Consider the following 23,678-nt stretch of genomic DNA (forward strand, 5'->3'; position numbering starts at 1 on the left):
TATACTTGAAAAATTTTAAAATTACATGGTGACCATTTATGTAACATTATTTGCAATCCTAGAATCTTATTTCCAGTCAAAGAAGAAACTCATATATATATATATTCTTTTTTTTTTTCTATGCAATTAAGAGTCAAGGGGAAACCTTACATAGGGACCAGAGCGATTTGAGAGTGATCTTCATATTTGATACTGTCAAATTCTAACTCACCAAAACTCCTCCATACAACTTGCCGGTGCAGCAAGCTCCGCCGTATCCATTGACATTGGCTCCAGGAGAACACTTTTCATTTATACCTCAAATCGCGTCCAGAGTGACCTCACGGCGGATATACTTAACGAGCATAGTTATCGTTAACCCGAGGAGAGACATCATCGTACTGACTCAAAGGTCATTACAATCATCTGTATTGCACACACGGCTCTTTACACGACCACATTTTAGCCCGCCGGTTTTATTGGGCTGCGTTGACCACCATTCTCCCACTAGTTTCGGCCACCGTGTTACAGAATCATGTAGGATAGGGTCCACGAGACCTTTTATTACCCCACTTCGTCTAGTCTCTTAGTTAGCTCTAGGATCCCACTCTAGAGTGCACCAGCCATGGGCTCCAACTATGCCGTACCCATTAGATACTTTTATGTATCATTATATCACCACAAGGGTGATACTGCTTTTTTTGGCTTTGAGGTGCGTTTCTACATTAGATGCTAATCTCTTTGTGGCTGGACACACACAAGTTTCATTGAATCAATTTAATGATTATCGTGGACATTTTCATCATCTGAGTTGTTCCAACTGCATAATATTAAGTAGAAACCATTTTTGTGCCCCTGGGAATCGAACACAGCATTTGCTCAATTGAAGCATTGCCTTCTACCACTGGGCTAAGGGCACCTTGTGTAATCATTTTGATTAGTCAAAACATATCACAAAAATAGAGATGAACACTTGAAGAATATTAAATTATGATTAGTTACAGATTTTTAAAAAAAAATAAGAGTAAATTCTAAAGGATTTGTAAATAAGGAGCATTTCACTTTATTTCCCCTTTACAATATAAATATAGAATTTTATATTTTTATCCCCAATTTTCAAAATATAAAATGGAAAAAACGAGAAGGAGAAAAACTCAAAAAAAAAGTCTCAATAAAAGTTAATTACATTTCAAAAAAAGAATTGTATGTATTTATTTTGTCTCTAAACATTAATATTTTATATTTATAACTTTAAAACCTTTCTTTTTGAGTAAAAATTTAAATTTATCAAATCCCTTATTATAGTTTTAAATTTAATTTTTTAAGTTTTATACAAGATTTGAAAAAACAAAGTTTCATAATTATCGTGTTTACTATCTATCTATTATATAAATGCTCTTTGAAACGCCCTACTTATGTTATTCGGCGATGAAATTATTAATTTATACGAAGCAATGAAATGCAAACTACTTCAAAAACCATTAAGTAAATGTTTTTATCCAATAAAACTTAGGATAAACAAGAAAAATCAGTAAAATGCATAAATAAAAAATGCCAAAAGGAAAGAAGTCTTTTAAAAATTCAGTTTTTGCCAAAACGCACCTAGACCATATCTTAATGATAAAGATCCTAAACTTATAGATGACAAAAATTTCGCCGATACTTATCGCCAAGTTGTTATACATCAACCCATGTGATGTTACTAGATGTCTTCGTCAATACAAACTGAATCTAGCTAATTTCAAATACATAAAAAAGCAACAACTCTAGTCGGTGGTCTGAATATAGCAGTCGAAATCGATGAAAGTAAATTTGAAAGCGGAAATATAACGTAGGTCATAAATTTGAAGGAGTCTGGATTTTTGGAATGGTTGAAAAGATACTAGAAAGTAAATTAATTTTACTTCCTGTTCCAAATAGATCGAAAGAAATACTTTAAAAGTTAATAATGTTATATATTAATAAGGACTCCACAGTGCACCCTGACATGTGGAAAGGGTACTTTAAAATGGAAGAGTACATCAAGAAACATGCTACTGTAAACCATAGCAAATTTTTCAAATACCCTATAACTAAGCTACTCACTAATACAATATAAGGAAATTGGGCAGCAATTAAACATCAAACTCATGTTAGATGTAGGACTAAGAATCTAATTTTGCCATATTTGTTGAGATATATGCTTTTAAGAAATTTTAAAGAAGATTATTTAACATATTTAACAAATTTTTTTTAAATATTATTTCGAGTTTTTCTCCTTATCGTATTTTCCATTTTAAATTTCGAAAATCAGGGATAAAAATAAAAAATACTATATTTATATTGGTAAGGGGAGGGGATAAAGTGAAAATTAGCCGTAAATAATAGAAAAATACATAAATTTGTCAAACTATAATGTAAAAATTTAACGTATCAGTCAGAAAGAGGCAGTTCATTATATTACTTTTTGATGCCAAAAAACTAATAAATATTTGAAATGAATCTGTCTATATTTTATTAACCAGAGAAGACTGTTCTAAGACGAGAAACAGTTACAAAGTTCTCTATAACCACTGTGATCTACATTTTCGAATTTCACTTTACAATTCCAACCTAATATAGAAAAACAAGTATAACATTTTTATCCATAATTTAACGAAAGTCGAAGTGAACAAGCGGCAAGTAGTTAATAAAGATTAGCTAGTATAAAAATGCCTCATTTAGATAATATTCGAGCATGTATCACAAAAATATAATTATAAAAAAAAAATCACTTTTATATTTAATAGAATTAGTGCTTAATAGATGGCTATTATCTCTCAATAATTTAGATATTATTATTTTATAGACAGAGAATATGTATTTTTGGTTAATTTAACCATTTATGTTGCATTTAATTATTTATAATCTGTTTTTAGGTTTGCTGATTACTATTATATTATATGAACAAAAATTAATCTTTAAATTAATTCATTTATTACATGGGATTGTAAATTACGAAAATATTATTTTGTTGCTTTTATAAATTTTTTTAGTCATAATCTACATCAATAAGCAACTATAAAGTATTTCTTAAGTAAAAAAGTAATCTTTTTACATAATTATCTACTGCTTATGTATTTTTATTTTGCACTTTACTTAAAACTATTTTATTGCAATCATATTGAGCATGATTTCTCTAACTGTACATTAAAATTATATTTTGATGAAATTTTATGACCAAGTCAAAGCATTTAAATTTTCTATTGTAGGAAGTGTAACATATGTTAAATCCAGCAGGGCCCATTCTGAGATATTTGACATGTCGTTCTTTAAATATTTTATAATAAATAAACGCATATTTATATTCCAACACCTATTTCTGTAAACATTGTTTATTTTTATTTAATATCTATTTTATTGTAACCTTTATTTTTTATTTTTTTCCCCAAGTCTCATCGTTTAGACTTTAAAAATTATTTATAATATAATGAATAAAATCAGCATTTATGTAATGAGTCTTTAAGTGGAAAAACTTCAGCATCTTTCTTAAATATGCTAAAAATAAACCTTTAGTTTTTTCAGCATTTTTTCTTTTATAATATTATGTAACAAAGTAAGTATGTCTAATAAAATCAATATCGTCCTTAATGTAATAAAAAATGCAATGATTAAATCTTAAACTGGTTAGAAAGTCAATAATTAATTTTCATTGCGCCTTTTTGCACTATATATATTATGTAAGACTTACTACGATTATATAAAAAACTAACAATAATAAATAATTTGAACGGTGCTTTTTTAATGATAACTATGTTTCGGTCATAAATTTTTCTTATAATATTACAATTCAATTAAAATTTATAGAATTAAAATCGAATCAGAAAATCGAACTAAAGAGTGGTTAGATATGAATCTATACTATGACATAATAGTTTAACTATATAAACCAGCCCGAAGTCAAATTTTCGTAAAAAATTCGTTGAAGTTAACAATGTCACGTTATGAAGAAGGAATTTCATTGAACTATTCGAAATAAAACATTGAAAATACTTAAAAAATACTATCCTAAACAAGAATACAACATAAAATATTTTTTGAGAAAGTTACGGTATGTTTATTGTGACATAAAATCTACAATATTTGCAGATTAATTCAAGATATTTATTTTTTTATTATTTTAAATTGTTTTTTATATTTTTCTCTTAGTATTGTAAGATTCAATACAATAGCATCACAACATTCTCGAATATTTTCCAAGTTTTTGAATAAATAATTCAGTTTTTCTTCTACGTGGTTTATTGCAGATAGTTTATCAGCTTTTAATTTATTAATGCTAAATGTTTTCAAATTGTAAACTAATATTTCAAAATTTTGAATTAAGTTAAATGTATTATACAAAATATATAGACGTTTATATATTTTGTTAAATCTAAAAATTAAAAAATAACTTCGGGTACTGTACTTTTCGCCTTTAGGTAATATGTCAATTATATATTCGATGCCTATTATTAAAAATAGAAATTGATCAGATAATATTTTTTTTTGGTTTTCATCTATAGAAAAGTCGTAAACCACTTCCTCGATTTTATCCAAATTTTCTTTTAAAAAATTTTTAAATGAATAAAATTTGTTTGATACACTTGTTCTATTTTTGTCATAAATTCTTATTTCTTCTGAATCCTTATATTTACTTAAATTTAAAGAATCACCTTTAATTTCCTTATCTTCCTTTTGCCAATCGTTAATTTTTTCAATAAGTATTTCTTTACTTAATTTTTTATCTAAAAAAATTGCCTGGCATTCTCCTTTATTTTTATTTTTTTTTGTTTCATTGGACTGTATTTTTTCATCCTTACATGCATGTTTATATGTTGGATTAAAATCATCATTAGATTCTAATGGTAAAACTAATTGGGGACAACTGTGTATCGCCGCTGATATTTTAGATAACTTTTCTGTGTTTGTTGATATTTTCCTCTTTTTAATTGGAAGATTTTTCTCATCAATCGCTGTGCTAGGTGCCTGTTTTTTTTGATTATATTTAAATAAATTAGTATGTTTTTTTAGTTGTAATTCTTCCGCTTGGCTTGAAACATTAAAATATAAAATCAAAAAATAATATTGAAACATATTGTGGGTTTATTTTCTATAAATAAAAAATAACATATAAAAAACGATGAAAATTATAAAATTAGCAAAAAAGTTTTGTTAAAATTATAAAAACAACATATTCTATTTTTAATAAGCGGTGTTCAAAAAATGTATAAATTTTACGAAACGTTAATTTAAAAAAAAGAGTTCTATAGCAACAAAGGAATTTTGAGATTAACTTGTATTGTGTAATTCAAAAAAACTTAAGAAATTGGAATGTACCCATTTTTTTCAAACAAATCATTTATCAATATAAAAAAAACTTTAATAAAAAATTAAATAATATTAAACCACAAATCAAATTTGTTCTATCTTTCAAATTTTTTTTTTTCAATCATGTCGATTATTAATTTTAAATTCTAGAGGTATATACACAATTATCATCTTCGAATTTTGTAAAACCTATGTTATCTTTTTTAGTATCGTAAATATATAATTTTGTACAATTATTACATGTTTTTTATTCAATAAAAGATAATGTACAATATCATTATTTTTAATCTATACAGTTGTTTTCTAAATTAATTTATACTCGAGTTTATAAACAACTTCGCATGTTTTTAAATTCCACTGTATTTTTTTCCTACATCCAGCTCACCTACTGCATTGTTTACGTGTCGTACTTCTAGTGAATTCAGATCAATTGTTTTATTCTAAACTCAGTATAGACTTCGTTTCGGCTATTCTGTTATCACTCGCCTTTATGATATCGGTAATGATATGTAATTGCAATCATTTCAACACATACGCATTTAATTGTGACTTATTTCATACATATAAGCTGTATGATCTTTAAAGTCCTAATTATGCTTCATTTTCGTTTTTTATATATATAAGTATCAATAAGAAAATTACAACCTCTAAAGTGATTATTATTTAACATTATTTTATTATACTTTTACGAAGATAATTATAGTTAGGTTTTTTATAATTTTATAAATAGTATTGTATCATTGCAATGATTTTTTTGTATATTTATATAAATTTAAGTAAATATATTATTCAAAAAACACTTCATATATTATAAGTAAACAGAATTCTAATAATAAGTTTAAAATGACGATCTTTTGAGATGATATATGAATAACCGGACAACAATTTGTTACAGGATTTCGAATTACAAGGACCTTTTACTCCAATATTGACTTTTTTATGTAATGTCTATTGGAGTTTTTGCGGTTGTAATTTCGATTGAGAAAAAATACAGAAGATTTTACGATTTACTTAAATCGTTTTTTATCAAAAAAATCAATTGTTTTGAAGAGAATAATGTAACGTGAGGTTTAATTGTTGATGTACCAATAGTAAGAATCGCACATCATCAGTTAGATAATTGTAAATGCTATAAATCTCTTTGATACACACGTAATAAGCATACTATCTCGTACTTCCAGTATTAAAAAATATTCGATTTACTTGTTGAAAAAAGTAAACACATTTTAACTCCTTAACTTACTATAATTCTCTGTATAAAAATATATACTTATGAGTTTCACTTAATCGAAAACATGCACAGTCATTGTAAAAAATTAAAAATTTGGATGTTTTCCCGAGAATATCTGTAAAAATGATTAGAAAAAATATATAAAGGTAATAATGAAAAGGGAAATTTGTGTATTAACTTTATTAAAAAAATCGCTTCAGGATTTGGCTAGTATTAATATAATTTGCGTTAATAAAAAACTATAAACTATTGTAATAGTTATCTCTTGTAAATTATTCCACTCATATCAAATATTTTACTTGCCATTTGTATTTTTCCATACAACTTATATTAAGTAATCTTTTACATTAGTTTATAACATCTCATTTTTTGTGTTGTAGTACTTAAACTTGCTATTTATTTTAGCTTTAAAACCATAATCTTGTTTAACATTTTTATTTGAATATGAAATGATCTTTTTTAAAACCAAAAACCTACCTGTAGACCAACTTTCAAGGTCATTTTTTTAAAGACAAATTGAATTACTACGATAATATATATCATTTGATAGATAGAGGGCGTTTTTTATAATTTCGATGTTTAAAAATAATAAAAGACTGGTTCTCATGTTAGATAAGAGGATCTAGCACTTTTCTAGGCTTTTTTTAAAAAAATTACTATTAATTCTTGATGTTTCTTGTCTTTCAAGTAAAAAAAATCCAATGTATAATAAATATCGCGAACAAGTTAGTATACAGGAGGACTGGTTTGTTATAAGCTTCTTGTTTTTAGATCCTTTTTTAGTTCTATGTTTTATATTTATATAATTTTTTTCAAAAAAATCTTTTATCAGTAGCTAAATTACAGATTTTTTTATTTTTGCACTAATTTTTACGTATATATGGCCCAAACCAAATGTTCGCAGGACAAAACAAAAAGATTACGCACTGAGACAAATAGCTTAGTAGTTAAAAAAAGAAGATATAATTCAACTTCAACTTTTAAAAAGTTTTTTGATATCTTAATGAAAGGGTTCAAAACTCAAAAGAATATACAATCCTTGTTAGAATAGTGCAAAAATATAATTTAAATTCAATCATCGACAAACAAGTGCGAAAGGCTGTAAAAAAATAGCTATAAATTTTATTTTTGTAAATAATTTAAATTTTCTGAAGGATTTTCCTGTCTTGTACAAAGGATAGTAAAGAGACAATGATACAGTTCATAAAAGTGAAAATACAAACTCTACACAGTTAATACTACTACGGACACAATCTTTCATATGAGTGCTCTGGCAATTTTACTTCAACCCAAAAAAATTTATGTAAGAGGTTTGCAAAGAGCGCAATGTTTGTATACAGGCACAACTTTTATAAACAACGAAAACCTACAAGTATATATAGTGCAAAGAGCCTTTGAGCAGTTATAGCCAACCTAGTAGACAAGGATTCTATTCTTACAAAAAAAAAAAAGAAATTGTTGATTACTTACAATTAACTTCGTATTCTAACTTTGAATTTAAGACGGTTTCGAAAGTTAATTACATTTGAAGCACATATCAAATCGTATGGGTTTCCCAGTTACCCTTAGTGTGAGAATTGTAAAAAATTTGAAATTTCATATATCCAAATTTTGCGAGCAGAATAAAAGTTTGCTAGTTCTCGGCAGACACGGCCATCCCCAGAGTCAAAGTCGGGTTAAGAGATAAAGTCAAACTCTTACTAGAAACTTGCAAAATATCTAAAAGTGAATTTGATCCGAGAATAAAAACTAGGTATTATTTTATGACACAATTGTTTATCAATACAACATCGCTGTACATTCTTGTCCTAGATTGTACTTTGAAACATGTCAATTTTCTCATTTTTATTAAAACTAATTTTTAGAAAATTATTTGCTACTATTAATTTTTAAAAAAAGGCAAAAGGACGATGAAGAAAACAAAATAAGGAGTTTCAGGTATAAGAACCTTGTAGTCATGAGAGAATCCAAAGAGGCATTTAAAAATAAATTTCAATATATCTAATCATCTTAGAGTGGTACTTTATCAATGGGAAGGTTTTCCTGGGATGCCACAATATAAAACAAAAAAGATCATTATTGGTATTATTTTTTTAAAGAAAAGATATAAAACTTGTAAAAAGCAGTAACGACAATTTAAAAAAATCAACGCTATAGTCTTTAATTTAAAGTTTATCGTTAAAAATTTATAGTAGACGAAAAATATCCTTAAAAAATTGTTAAAAAAACGTTTTTTATAAGTAATCATGTTAAATTCGATAAAATAATCTTATAAATAATTTTTGATACTGATATAAAACAAAAGGTTAACATTATGATTTTTTTTCGAACCAAAAGAAGTGATGAAATTTTATCTAATAATCAAGAAATATTGGTGTTAATTGATTCTGAAAATGTGTCAATGAATTCAGTGAATAATACATAAGCTTTGATAAATTGAGTTGTTTTTTTTAAAATTTATTTTAAATTTAAACTTGAGTTTTTTCTCTATACGTTTTAAAATTTTTAATGAGTTAATTTCATTTAATAGAAACAAAGATGTACAATTAGCACATCAAATCTAGGACAATCTATTGAATGTTTTGTAGATTGTTCTATTTATTATAGTACAATTATTTTGATAAAAAAGATGTATAACCTCGGTTTATGTTTTTCTAGACCACTCCTAATGTTAACAAATTTATTAAGTAAATTATGTTTTTTACTTTTTGAAATATACAAAATATCCTAAAATATCACTGAGAATATAAAAAGTACGTGTAAATAATTGTAAACAAAAAATTATGGTATTACTAGTGAAATACTAGTATGTAATCTATTAACAAACAACTTATAAGATGAGATATTTTCAACAAAATGAGAAGTATTTAAATAAATATCATGCCGACATATAGTTCTTTCAAAAATACGTGGAATTTTATAATTCTGTAAACTAAATAGAAGACAAAATTTATAAAAGTGGATGGAATTTTCTGGAAATTCGATCATTTTAGGCATAAAGATATTTATTTAATTTTAAATCATAATAAAAAATTGAGTGTTATCAAAAAGTGAATTTGTCGATACCTTGTTAAAAAATCTTCGCAGATGATTTTAATACCTTCTTTTAAGCATGATGTAAAAATGAAATAACTTTTTTTAGCCAATCCGGCATGAAGAAAACACCCTTACTTGCGCTATCAAATAATTTGACGGTGCTAATATTTTTTGTTATTACTCTTTCGATCATATATTGTTCTTATAAGATACATTTTAATTAAAATTTTAAAAATTAAAATCGAATCAGAAAATCGAATGTTAGAGTGGTTCGAAATAAATCTATACTTTAACATGATAGTTATAATATAAAAATTATCACAAGTGTCATATTTTACTAAAAAACGTTGTTGAAGTAACCTTGGCATTATATGAAAAAGTATAACTCGAATTACCGCCAATCAAATATTAAATGTTATGAAAATTCGTAAAAAATACTTTTCTAAATAAAAAAAATATTTAATATAACAGAAAATCACTATAAGTGTTTTACATCCAAACACAATTAATTTTACAGATTAATTCAAGATATTTATTTTTTTTTTATTTTAAATTGTTTTTTATATTTTTTTCTTAGTATTGTAAGATTCGATACAATACCATCACAACATTTTCGAATGTTTTCCAAGTTTTTGTAAATTAAGTCTAGTTTCTTTTCTACGTGATATATTGCAGATAGTTTATCCCCTTTTAATTCATAATTGCTAAATGTTTTTAGATTGTAAATTAATATTTCAAAATTTCCAATTAAGTTATACGTATTGCACAAAATATAGAGACGCTCATATAATTTGTCAAATATAAAAATCAAAAAATAACTTGAGGTATTGTATTGTTTTCTTTTTGGCAATATACCAATTATATATTCAATGCTTATAATCAAAAAGAGAAATTGGTCAGATAATATTTTTTTTTGGTTTCTAACTATAGAAATGCTGTCTAAAACTTCCTCGATTTTGTCCAAATTTTCTTTTAAATTATTTTTAAATATATAAAATATATTTGCTATGCTTCTTCTATTTTTATAATAAATTTCTATTTCTTTTGAGTTCAAATATTCAGTTAAATTAATAAGATCACTTTCAATTGCATTATCCTCCTTTTGCCAATCTTCGATTTTTTCTATTAATATTTCCAGACTCGATTTATCATCAGAAATATTTGCCTGTTTTTCTTCTTTATCATAATTTTTTTTTGTTTCATTGGACTGTATTTTTTCATCCTTACATGAGCGTATATATCGTAAATTAGAATCATCATTAGATTCTAATATTAAAAATAACAGAGGATATTTTTGTGTCTCTTCTGGCATACTAGAAAAAAAATCTGTGTTTGTTGATATTTTTCTTTTTTTACTTAAAGTATCTTTCACATCCATTGGTTTACTTGTGGTCTGTTTATCTTGATTTTCAAAAAATTTACTATCTTTATTTACTTGTAATTCTTCTGTTTGGCTCGAAACTTTAAAATATATTGTCAAAAAATAATATTGAAACATAAAGGGGGGGTTTAATTTTTTATAAATATTAAATAAATAAAACGAAAAAAATTAAAATATCTAAAAGTTATGTTAAATTTATAAAAACAACATTCTCGCCTTTGATTACTCGTATATATTTGTAACAATGTATTAAATTTTCAAAACGTTAATAATTAAAAAAAAAGTTCGAAATGACATCGATGGTATCCAGAAAATTTGCTTGCATTGTGGAACTTTATAAAAACATAGGAAAAAATTATCCTTTTTGAACAAATCATGTATCAATATAAAAAAACCTTAAATCAGACGTTTAATATTTTTAAAACACAAATCAAATTCGTGCTATCTTATCATATTATGGTTGTCAACTCATTTTATTTTTTTAAGATTATGTAAAGTTATGCATTATATCTTTTGCAATTTTTATAAGGTCAATATTCGTTTCTTTTTTAATATTTTAAATCTATAATTTAATGGAACTTTATAAATGTTTTTATTCAAAGAGAGACAAAGTACAACATAATCAAATGGCTAAACGGGCTAATAAACCCCCCCTCTGAGGGTGTTCATTTTATTTTTTCGAACCCCAAAATTGAAGTGCAAAATAAAGGAGGAGCAAAACATAGACAAAAATTACTAAGCACTTATGGCATTAAAAACAAGAAATAAACATACGTATATGTACACAATTATAGTTTAATTTAAGTTTGTATATTCATATAAATTGATAAGCATTTTTTGCCCTTCTGATTTATTGGAATTTGGGACCAAAATGCTCCCCTCTGAGGGTGTTCACTTTATTATTTTAAACCCCCAAAACCGAAGTGCAAAATAAAGGAGGTGCAATCATTAGCACTCAAATTACTTGCATCTTTAAACAGTAAAAATACCAAATAATAATATATTTGTATACGAAATTTAATTTAAAAAAAGAATATAACCATAAAACTATATAATTCTAAATAACTTTTCATATTTTAAATTAAATTTTTTGATTTAACAATCTGTATAGATCGTTGAACATTTATTTAAATCTTCTTTTATAAGTAATATTTATAATTTTATTTGTTGGTTTATTATAAAATTAGATTTTTGAAGAAAATCTCTTTTTATAATAAACCAAAAATTAAAAAAAATTGAAAAAATATTGAGGGCAAAAGAGATACAACACTTTAAATGATAATTATAACTACATTTAAAAGTAATTTTTGTATACAAGCATATATTTATTTGTTATTTTTAATGTCATAAGTGCTTAGTAATTTTTGTCTCTTCTTTGCTCCTCCTTTATTTTGCACTTCAATTTTGGGGTTCTAAAAAATAAAGTGAACACCCTCAGAGGGGGGGATCTTTCGGATCCCAGCTCCTATCAAATTTAAACCATGCAATTGGTATCTTATTGTCATTATACATAACCTACTACTGTACTTTGCCTATTTTTTCGATTCCATTGTATTTTTTTTCAATATACAGCCCACCTTTTGCATTTGTTTACGTTCGTATTTCTAGTTAATTTCTAGATCTATTTATCTATTCTAAACTAAGTATAGACTTCTTTTCAGCTGACTTTTATTAACTCACTTTGATGATTCGGTAATATGTAACCGCAATCATTTAACCACATACGGATTTAATTTAGACTTGTTGTAATATATATATATATAAGCTGTATGTTACAATGTTGTACCTAATTATGATTCTTTTGTGCTTCTATATTCATAGTATCTAATACGAAAATCACAACCCTAACTATGATTATTATAACATTAATTTTCTTATACATTTAGGTATAAGATTTTTGTTGGATTATATTAAACTTATTTATAATAGTATTTTTTTAATTGCTATAAAAATTTTTTGATTTTATTTTTTTAATTTCTTTTTTTGTAAGTATAAATACAAAAAAAAGAATGAATTTTCGCAAAATAAAAATAAAAAATAATAAACAAACACTAATAGCAAGTTAATGTTTTATGTTAATTTCGTGATTTGTGAAATTTTTTTCTAATTTTTTTCGCGATTTTCACAACAGATTAAATGTCTATAAACAGTTTGACACTTTTGTATTGCTTATTAATTTTTTTTTGCAGGTATTTCTTTTAGGTTTTTGAAATAAATCTTATCGCTCGGTTAAATTAATCTAGATTCAAAAATCAATCATATAGCAATGCTTGGTTTAATAGCAGGTTTCATATTTGGAGTACTATTAGTAAGAATCTCACATAATAAGACTTTAATTTTTGACGTCTTGAGTCTCGTTGATACACACGTAATGAGTATACTTTCTCGTTCCAAGATTAAAAAAATGGTTTGCTTGTAAAAAGATTTTACCTTATTAAGCCGTTTATTATATCAACATTTTTATAAATTTTATAATATTGAGAGTTATGGAAGTCTGAAACAGGTAAAGCTATTATAAGAAAAGTATGAAGCTAAATAAAATTGTTTTCTTGAAATATATACAAAAATGACCTTAAAATAAATAATAAAGAGGGGAATTTGTGAGTTACAATTAAAAAGTGTTGCTTAAATTTAGCTAATATTTATTTTTTCGCGTTGATTTTAAAAACTATAGATCATCGTTTATGTTATTCAAAATAATCTGCGCAATATCAATACTTGAAATTGGCAAATATATTTTTTATATAAAAAAAATTTATATGTCATCCTTGTTATTGGCGTGTGACATCTTTTTTATATGTACTATAGAACTTAACACTCTCATATTAAGCATTTGTTTTAGAATCATAAATTCGTTAACATGATATTTTGAACATACTAACTTCTTCCGAAATCTAATATACCACCTGTTGCGAATATTTTCCTGGATAAATTTTTTTTTTTAAGATAAATAAACTTGCTTCACAAGATATAAATCATTGCACTTTGATAGAGTTTTTTTTGATTCCGAGATTAAAGAATTTGAGAAAATTTGTTTTATATGGTTCCTTGTGTGAATTTATAATAATTTTTTAAATTTTATTTTTTGGATTCATTATTGGTTCTTTGTCTGTCAATTTGTCTTTCTTCCAGTTATACTTATATGTAATAAAATACTATATAATTCTAAAATTTTTATATGTATAATAATTTCTAAACATTCATACTTGGTATAATATAAATATAAAGATCAAAATGATGATTTCAAACTCCCCCAACAATGTTTTGAAATTAAAATCCTATTAGGTTACCTTTACAAATTTATTTGCTCATAAATAATGTAATATCAAAACAAATTACACTTTAGGACTTATTCGACTTCTGTTATAGTCAATTATATCGTCATTATCTATAGTTGATACATAATAGCATTTAAAATTTTATTTGTTTGTAGTATCACTTCAATGTTCCTAGAGTCATCTTACACTCAAAGATATTAAATGCTCAGATTTTTCTAAAATACTAAGTTAACTGATAAAAAAAATAAGAAATTGACAACAAGTTTAATACTTTAATAAAATAAGTAATATAAAGTTTGTATATTGTTTTTCTGGCAAGTATTACAATGTATTAATTTCATGAATTATTAAGTAATTTTGTAAAACAAACCGAAAACACATATAATTGCTATAAATAATTAAATCAAATCGAAATAAAATGATAGTATTTTATTATTGTAAATTAATATTTTTTGTTGCATAGACATTAATCCTTTTTTTAATTTTTTATGAATATTTGACATGCAAAACATGCTTAATATCAATATAATTATGACGTTTTTAGAAATTTGACAGCCGCTTTTAATGTACTATATACTATCTGTTGGAAAAAAAAGTTAATCAAATTTAACTTGAATATGTCAATTAATAAGTTGGAGTATTAGATGATAGAACAAGACATCATATTTTATTTGAAATTTTCCGTTTGGACAAATATTAGAAAAACCATATTAAAGTCAAATATATCATTGAGGAAGAATAGTTCGTTTATACATAAATTGCACCAAGATCAGCAATTTTTTTTCTTGATTGATTTATTAATTTAAATTAAGAAATTTTTAAAATTTAAAATTATGTATAAAAATAAATGAATAACGGTCCCCATGATTTTTCCTTTGATGAATTTGTTAGGAATTTTTTGTAGTGATTATATTTTTATTGATCCAAAAGACGATCAACATTCTAATGTCTACATATCGTTAAACAATCTTGAAATTGTAGCGAATCTAGAAATATATATTATTAGCAAACATCATAATAAAATTGAAAAGAAAACTGGAGAATTTTTTTATTATTATACACCGCTAATTGAAAAAGAACAACATGGTCTTATAACATCGTTGGAAGACTTTGATTTTAGAAACGATGAAGATTTAGAAATGATAAAAAATTTTTATGATAATGAATATATGTTTAAAACAACTTACGATCGGAATGAGGATAATATAAACTGCATTGAAGGATTGTTTATTAGTAAAGATCCAACAAAATATTTTTATAAAACAAGTCCTATTGATACATTAAATGATGAAAGAAATATACAAGAATTAGATTTTAGGTTTCTTTGTAACAGCAATAGTCAAGGGTGTGCGTTAAAGATTAATGTATTGGATCTTGGCAATTATTTTACGCCCGAAGAATTTAAATGGAAAGGGAATAAGCGACAATTGGCTTTCAATCAATAAATAATGAGCACTAAATGCTAGGAATACTTAAAATGCCTAAAATGATACATAATAGTCCGTAATAATGATAAAGAGGGTGATAAACCTAATAATATATATCCAGAGGATATAATTCGAATTGAATAGCACAGAAGAAAGTTTTTACCAATGATGCTGATGAATTTATTACCAATAAATCCAAACTAGCAAAGAGTAATCGAATTCAACAAATATTAAAGATCAAGACAAAACTCAAAGTTTCTCAACAAATAATAATAACCTACCATAAAAAAGGCAAAAATAAAGAAGATGAGAAAAAACGCAAATCCCGGGCAGGATGACTTCGAAAATAACTCTAATTTCTTTCGTAACTTTTAACGTATACAATTATCGGTATTTTAATATTTAGCATTTTTATAATAAAATATTTGATTTGAATGGACAAAATATTTTTTAGCAATATTATTTATCACTTTTTCGCCTTAAATAATAGTTATAATTATGTATTTTCGTTCATTAATGATATTTATAAGCCATAGTCAGTTTTATATAATATTTTCAATATAAATGTTTTTTTTATTACCAATGTTAAAAATTGAATTTTAAGAAAAAAATTTAAAACCATTAAAACCATTCTTAAATGGAGTGTACCTTTTCTACATAATAAAAATTTGTTTTTTTTGATTTATACGTTAAAATTTAAAAAAAGGGTTTGATTTTTTTATGTTATAATATTTAATAAAAAATATTTTTTTCACTGTTTTTCTTTGGTGTTGGATACAATAATATACATTCGAGTCGTCTCTATAGGATCTAATATGTTATATTTTTATACTGTAGAACTATTTACGTTTTCTTTTACGTCGTCGACCAATTTATTAGACTATAAATTATTTTGCTGGACAATAAATGAACGTTGGAGCGTAAAATGTTGAATAATAGTTTATAAGTGTTTTTAGGATGTTTTATCCCATCTACATATTATAGTATCATATATCGCCCTTTTGCGTCCGGTATCTTGTTCTGATTACAATAATTTTATTTTCGTAACTTTTTCTTATCGCAATTTAGGTGCATACTAGTAGGTAAGTGCAACTTCCGATACGAATATAACTCTTTTAATATTTCAAAAAAACATCAACCATAAAATGGTTATTTTTTTTGAACCTTCGGATGCCTACCAATATTAAAGTTCGATCATTTCCACAATCTCTGTACTAAGTGATTACGTATCATTTTAAGATTTTTAGAAACATATTTACTTGGTTTTAAATTTCTATATTCCCATGTTTGTATTTAATAGTGCCATAAAATTTGAAAAATAAAATAAAAAGATTATCGAATAAAATCTTCTCTCACTTTTACCATCTAACCCGGCTACCATATTTCTGTAAAACCAGGACACTCACAGCTAAAATCATAATCTAATAAAAATCAAGACTTGCTCCAATTGGACTTTTTGCAGGATAATAAGATAAAAATCTTGCCTTGAGAATCGAAAAAAATTCTTCGATGGTATTTTATTGTGGAGAATAAGAAATCAGAAACATGATAGGCAGGTTAGAAGAGGCAATATTGATAGAAGACTTTATTTAATAAACTTTTTCTATATTTAAAAATCTCAAATTTTAAAAATAAAGAAATTTAAACATGGGAATATAGAATTTTAAACATGGAAATTTAGAAATCAAACATGGGAAAATAGAAATTCAAACATGGGAATATAATTCAAACAGGGCACTATAGAAATCTAAACAGAGCACTATAACATTTTATCCCCCATAGTACATAATAAAAGCTGAATATACCTAACTAATTAATTGTCATTTATGTAATAAAAACTAAACATTGCATTTCTCTTTTTATCCAAATAAATGCAGTAACAATATCCACATTTTTTACTATATACTTAAATAAATTTATGCCTTATTGTTTCGGATATATCTGTTGTATAATTGAACTTTATTGTAATTTATAAGAATCTTCAATGCTTTCTGTTTTCTTTTTTAAAATTTAAACGACTTTCATTTTTCTTTCTTGCTTATAATTGAAGTAAAGTCCGTCGTTTAGGCTTTTACTAGCCTTCTAACAGGTGCAGAATACATTAATATAATTATTAAATTGTGACTTGTCTTCAAAAAACCTGTCTAGTTATATTTATCATAAAAATACCGTTGCTATAGTTCCAGAAGACTCGGGTAAAAATGATAATTGTAATATATCGAAAGATTGTGTTGATGCATAAAGAATGCGATTTCACCCCTGGCTAGCTATAAAAATTTTATTATTAGTGTGTATAGATTTTATTGATGTTAAAATATTCATAAGCTAATAGTTAGTAAAATTTATAATTTTTTTCATCGTCCATACACGCAGATATTTACAGTTTAGGGGGATACAACGTTATTCCCTAAGACATAAAATATGAATACAAGATTAACATGATTGTACATAAATTACTATAAGATTTTAAATTTTAGTTTACTAAGCACCATTGGATGCGTTTCTTCGCGCTAAATTATGGTGCTTCAAGTAATAGAACAATTTTCATCGATCTTATCATACAGTATTTTCTAAAAGTGCACAGAACATGTGAAAGAATATTAATTAACGTAGCGTAGCATACTAAGTGGTGGATTAAGATGTTCTTTTAAAGCATATGACTTTAAGCTGATGCCTCTAAGTGAGCCGATGTAATATTAAAATTATAATATGAAAAAAAATGAAATTTATTTGAGTATAATGTAATTATATATCTTGCTAATTACTTTTCACAAAAAAAATTTACAATATTTTGGACAACACCAAGAGTACTTTCCAAAATACACATATACGGCTCTCGAATACCCCTTCCTGCACAGTATCAAGCCCATGTCTTATTGACATAGTTAGGCTTTCTAAAGTCATTTTAAAACTCTTGTCTGTATATATGCTTCCGTTCTGGGTTCTAATTTGAGCTCTTTGATATGCGATCGGTGGGAATTAGTTATTATTCTTACTTCAAGTCATCACATGACGAATAATTTTCGGCTTATATTTATAAAGAGAAGCCACACGATTGCAAGCAAGTCGTAATAATGTTTATTTTTCTACAACATGAACGTTGTTAAAGCTTGTGATTCTAACTCCAACGACGATCACTATTTCTCAACTTGCCCACAATTAGTATATCAGGCTTGTTATTTATATTTTAATACTTGAATGTATCCTAGTGTCAACTCGTATCTCAAAAAATTGGCTACACATTCCTGGACTATATAGTTTCTAATTCTTTTAGCAGGGATAATCTATACGTCTTACATAACTGAAGAGGTATGCATCGCAGAGCCCCTTGTGCCGTCTTATGTAATCATGTAAAAGCATACGATCATATAAAGTGGTCATATAATCTACCGTCTTTTGCATTTTCGTGACAGTGTGGGCATTTTATCTGTTATTCTAAGAAAATATTTCAGTTCTTTAATGCACATTAATTACTTTCATAGCTTGGGTCTAAATCCCCCTTTGTAAGCCACTTAGTAGTTTGTTTTATAAAAATAAGTGGATTGTCTCGGGATATAAATGGCTTTATATGGTTTATTTGTTTCTATATCGCAATAAAAGTTTCGTTTTATGTCTCTATTAATGTTTTAACTGTGACATTTTCCTTAAGTTTATATTTCTCTTTTGTATATCCTTCTGTGGTTGACTGTATGTGTAGCCAGTTTTCCTCGGAGTTGAACATTGCTTTGCGTCTTAGAACAGATTCTGTCGTGCTTTCAAATTCTTTGGCTAATCTAAAAGTATTTTATACTTGTATGTTTTTGTATTTGAAGCAACTTTTAACTTCAGCTCTAGAGAGATAACATCTTTCCTTAGTTGCAGGCTGTTAGTGGGCGTTAATTTGGTAAATAATTTTCTAATGTTGTCGTCTATGATCTTGTATTCTTCCGGCTCAGCATCTATCCCTATGGGACGTAAATTAAAGTTATTCCATTTATAATTGTTTTGAACAATAGTTTCGCATTCGGCTTAGTATTACATAACTTTTAATATTTATAAGATGGCTCCCATATTTTTTTTTTGTTTTCTTCATTAGCTTACCTTCGTAACTTTCTGTGATGCCTAGATATCTATACCCTCATGCTCTTTTAGCAGCTTACCTTTCCTTTTAACATCATACTAGTTGTAGCCGATTTTCTGCATTGGTTTATAAACTTACTTAATAAAGTTTGTGTTTTAACTTCATATCTTTCAATATTTTTCCATTCCTGCAAGTAAGTTTAAATCAAAATAAACAACAGATGGTTAGTTAAAAATGCTTGTTATACAGAGAGATGCTTACCTTTGGATAAATATCGCTCAATTCCGAACAAGCGGGTCCTTACATTGAACAAACAAAAGCGGGGACAGATTATCTCCGTGTAATACTTCTCTTCTAGCATTTTTCTTCATGATCTTCTCATAAATAATTTTATTTAAATATTTTTTATTGTTAAGTGGATATGGACTAATATATCAACATTATTCCTATTTTCAAGTTTTTATAAAAATTTGACATGTAAAATATGCTAAATATTAATATAATTATGACGCCCTTGAAATTTACGACAGCATTTTTTAATGTATAATCCACAAATGTTGATCTAAAAACAATCAAACTAATCTTAGATATGACAAATCCAACTTTGGCATATATACGGTAGAACAAGACATAATAGCATTATTTGAAATTTTCCGTTTGGACATTTTTAGAAAAAACCATCTTAAAAATACTCAATGTCAAATATATCTTTGATACAAAACAGTAGGTTATATCATAATTCGAATCATGAATAACAATTTTTTTCTTGATTGATTTATTAATTTAAATTAAGAAATTTTTAAAATTTAAAATTATATATAAAAATAAATTAATAACGGTCCCTATGATTTTTCCTTTGATTAATTTGTTAGGAATATTTTGCGGTGATTATGCTTTTATTGATCCAAAAGATGATAAATATTCTAATGTCTACATGTCGTTAAATAATCTGGAAACTGTAGAGAATCTTGAAATAACTATCATTAGCAAACGTTATAATAAAAAAGAAATTGAAGGAATTATTTATTACTTTGAGACATTAAATATTAAAGAACAAGAAGACCTTATAACATCGTTGGAAGAATTTGATTTTAGAAACGATGAAGAATTAGAAATGATAAAAAATTTTTATGATAATAAATTTATATTAAAAACAACAGTAGATCGTAAAAAAGAAAATGTAAATCGGGTTAGGGGATTGTTTATTAGTATCGATCCAAAGAAATCTTTTTATAAAACAAGTCCTATTTATATGTTTAATGATGAAAAAAATATACAAGAATTAGATTTTAGGTTTCTTTGTAACAGCAATAGTCAAGACTGCGAGGAAAAAATTACAACATTGGCTCTCGACAATCTGTTTACAGTCGAAGATTTCAAATGGAAGGTCAAAAAGCAACCTCTAGTGTTTCAACCAATAAAGAACGAGTCAATAAATGCAAGGAATGATGAGCCTATACAAAAAAAAGCCATAATGGTCCGTGATTATGATAAAGAAGATAAAATAAATGATAATTTGTTGTCAGAGAATATAACTGGGAATAAACAAGTACAGAAGAAAATTTTAAAAAAAGATATTAATAATAAAAATCCCAATAAATCTGAACTAGCAAAAAATAATCCGAATTCAACAAATAATGGAGATCAAGACAAAGACCAAAGTTTTACTTCGAACAATAATAAACCTAAATCTAAGAAAGACGAAAATAATGAAAATGCAAAAAAATCAAATCCCGAACATGATGATTCCGATTGTAACACTAATTTTTTACAGTCACTGTTGTTGTATACGATTATGTTTATTTTTATTATTATCTTGATCTTATATTTAGCATTAAAGAAATAAATTATTTACTTTTAAGAAGTCAAAAAAAAAAATTCCTAATTGTTTCTTAGTTTTACTTCTCTTGTAAAATATCAAGTTTCTATGCGTTTTCATAAAATTTTTTTCAAAAACTACCTAAATAAGACATCAAGGTTCTATAAATAAATTTTGACTTTCTAATGAGAATTGTGGAGGTTTTATTTTGAAAAGTTGAAATTGTTACATCTTAAAAATATTTGAAAAGGAAGTGTAACTTTCCAATATGTATTTTGTTTTAATTTTGAGGTATTTTATTTAAAAAACAGCGATTTATCTGGGATAATGTTAGGTTAAAATATTTAAATAACTTTTTTTTATATTTTTTTAATTTAATATTAAGTACCAACAGAACACATTTTCGGGGGCTCGTCAAAGGAACGGCAATAACAGACTTTGCGTACTGTAATACTATTTGTATTTTCAAATCTAGATGTGTAAGAAATTCTCACTTCAACAGACATAATTATAGTGTTTTTCGGATGATGAACTTTTATCTCTATCTATTTCTTCTTCTCGGTCATCTTCTTGACAATCTTCGTCGTCGAATGACAAAAAAAGACTCTAATTATTCTTCGTTACAATAACTGAACATATCTTATTGAAAGATTAAGATTATAGCTCTTAACAAAGTTTCTTGCAATGTTTCGTCAAAACTACGCGTTATAATATCATATATTAATTTTTTGTCCGATTTATTGATATATTTGCAAGAAAAATATTCCCATAAATTTCTTCTCATCTTGTTTAGGCTGGTCGGTTATGGCTCTGATATTAATATTTTTTTTATTTAGTTTAAAAAAAAATTTAGCGTCTTAACTTGTTTCATTTACTATTTTAAATCATTAAACGCCCACTCTTATTCTAGCTCCTTAATATTTCATAATCTCTGTAATGTGTCCACAATAATTTGAGACTATTAAAAACATATTTAAAAAAGATAAAAGGTCAATACATATAAATAACGCGTTGTCTTTTCATATAATCCATAACTTTTTTTACATCACACTTACCATCTAAGCGAACCACACTATTCAATGAGATCTCTTAAACACATATCTTTCTTGTCCAGAAATATCTCTTTCCTATAGATGCAAAAAATTGCTTAAATTTATGGCTTATTGTCCACATTGACCAATTCTGTAGTATAAAAAATTGATGCTTGATCTCATATTGAACTATAAACGACATTCGTATTTTTATAATAACTAATTTGCTGTAGAAATTCCTTTTTAGCATCTAAATATAGCTAATACATACATATAGTTGTTTAAAATTGTGTTTTTCCATTAGAAAATATGTTTGAGCAAATTTACCATTAAAAATTATTGTTGAGTTTTAGGGGACTTGACGTACAAAACATAGTTATAGCTAAACGAAAATATTGTGTTGATCCAAAAAGAAATGTTGTTTGATTAATATCGAGAACAACAAAATTTTTTTTACTAGCATGTATTAGATTTTTTGTACTGATATATTTTAGCGGTAATAGTTCTTTAAAAAAAATTATCATCCAAAGACGACGATATTTACATATATTGGATAATAAAACCTATAACAAAGTCAAAAGAAATAAATTTTTAAAACATTAACGTAATTAAAATTCTTTAATATTATAAAAGCTTCATTACTGCTATTTTCTGGTACTTTGAATGTTATATATATGAGACTAAGAGAATAGTGCGAGGTTTCTATGTATCTAATTATAAATTCTATAATAGTAGACAGAACATGAGCAAGACAAGTGATTAAAGCAAACTTAAAAAACAAGGTTGATGAAATGTTGATGTAAAGAGTTTGCGAAGAGCAGATTCTTGTAAGTTCTCATGTATTATTAAAGCGATATTATTTTTTTAAATCATAACATGTAAACATATTTTTATTTTGAATAGCAAATTGCGAACAAGAAAAGACCACAACGGTAAACGATTCTCATAAACAAAAATCAAAAATACGTCAGAGTTTATTATGCATTCAAGTTTTATAGTAAATTTGATGAAAAATTGTTTACAAGCCCAGTAAGATTATATAATTTCTTTTATGAGTCCGTTTGATTTTAATTTGAATTTTTCGGTTTCGTAATTAGAAAAAAAAATTATT

General features: G+C 25.7%; 4 protein-coding genes across 4 annotated transcripts; 2 read left to right on the plus strand and 2 right to left on the minus strand.

Annotated features, from left to right (window-relative positions):
- Nucleotides 1-4,101: 4,101 nt before the first annotated feature.
- VNE69_06201 (uncharacterized protein) lies at nt 4,102-5,070 on the minus strand (the record flags this gene model as incomplete). Its single annotated transcript, XM_065473961.1, has 1 exon — nt 4,102-5,070. The coding sequence occupies one exon, from the start codon at nt 5,068-5,070 to the stop codon at nt 4,102-4,104; it is 969 nt and encodes a 322-aa protein (XP_065330033.1).
- A 5,033-nt stretch (nt 5,071-10,103) lies between these two features.
- Nucleotides 10,104-11,069, minus strand: VNE69_06202 (uncharacterized protein; the record flags this gene model as incomplete). Its single annotated transcript, XM_065473962.1, has 1 exon — nt 10,104-11,069. The coding sequence occupies one exon, from the start codon at nt 11,067-11,069 to the stop codon at nt 10,104-10,106; it is 966 nt and encodes a 321-aa protein (XP_065330034.1).
- Nucleotides 11,070-15,093: 4,024 nt separating this feature from the next.
- Nucleotides 15,094-15,675, plus strand: VNE69_06203 (putative SP-containing protein; the record flags this gene model as incomplete). Its single annotated transcript, XM_065473963.1, has 1 exon — nt 15,094-15,675. The coding sequence occupies one exon, from the start codon at nt 15,094-15,096 to the stop codon at nt 15,673-15,675; it is 582 nt and encodes a 193-aa protein (XP_065330035.1).
- Nucleotides 15,676-20,561: 4,886 nt separating this feature from the next.
- VNE69_06204 (putative SP-containing membrane protein) lies at nt 20,562-21,707 on the plus strand (the record flags this gene model as incomplete). Its single annotated transcript, XM_065473964.1, has 2 exons — nt 20,562-21,490; nt 21,695-21,707. 2 exons carry the CDS (start codon nt 20,562-20,564, stop codon nt 21,705-21,707), a joined length of 942 nt encoding a protein of 313 aa, XP_065330036.1.
- Nucleotides 21,708-23,678: the final 1,971 nt, after the last annotated feature.

This window comes from Vairimorpha necatrix, chromosome 6, assembly GCF_036630325.1.
Source record: "Vairimorpha necatrix chromosome 6, complete sequence".
NCBI lineage: Eukaryota > Fungi > Microsporidia > Nosematidae > Vairimorpha > Vairimorpha necatrix.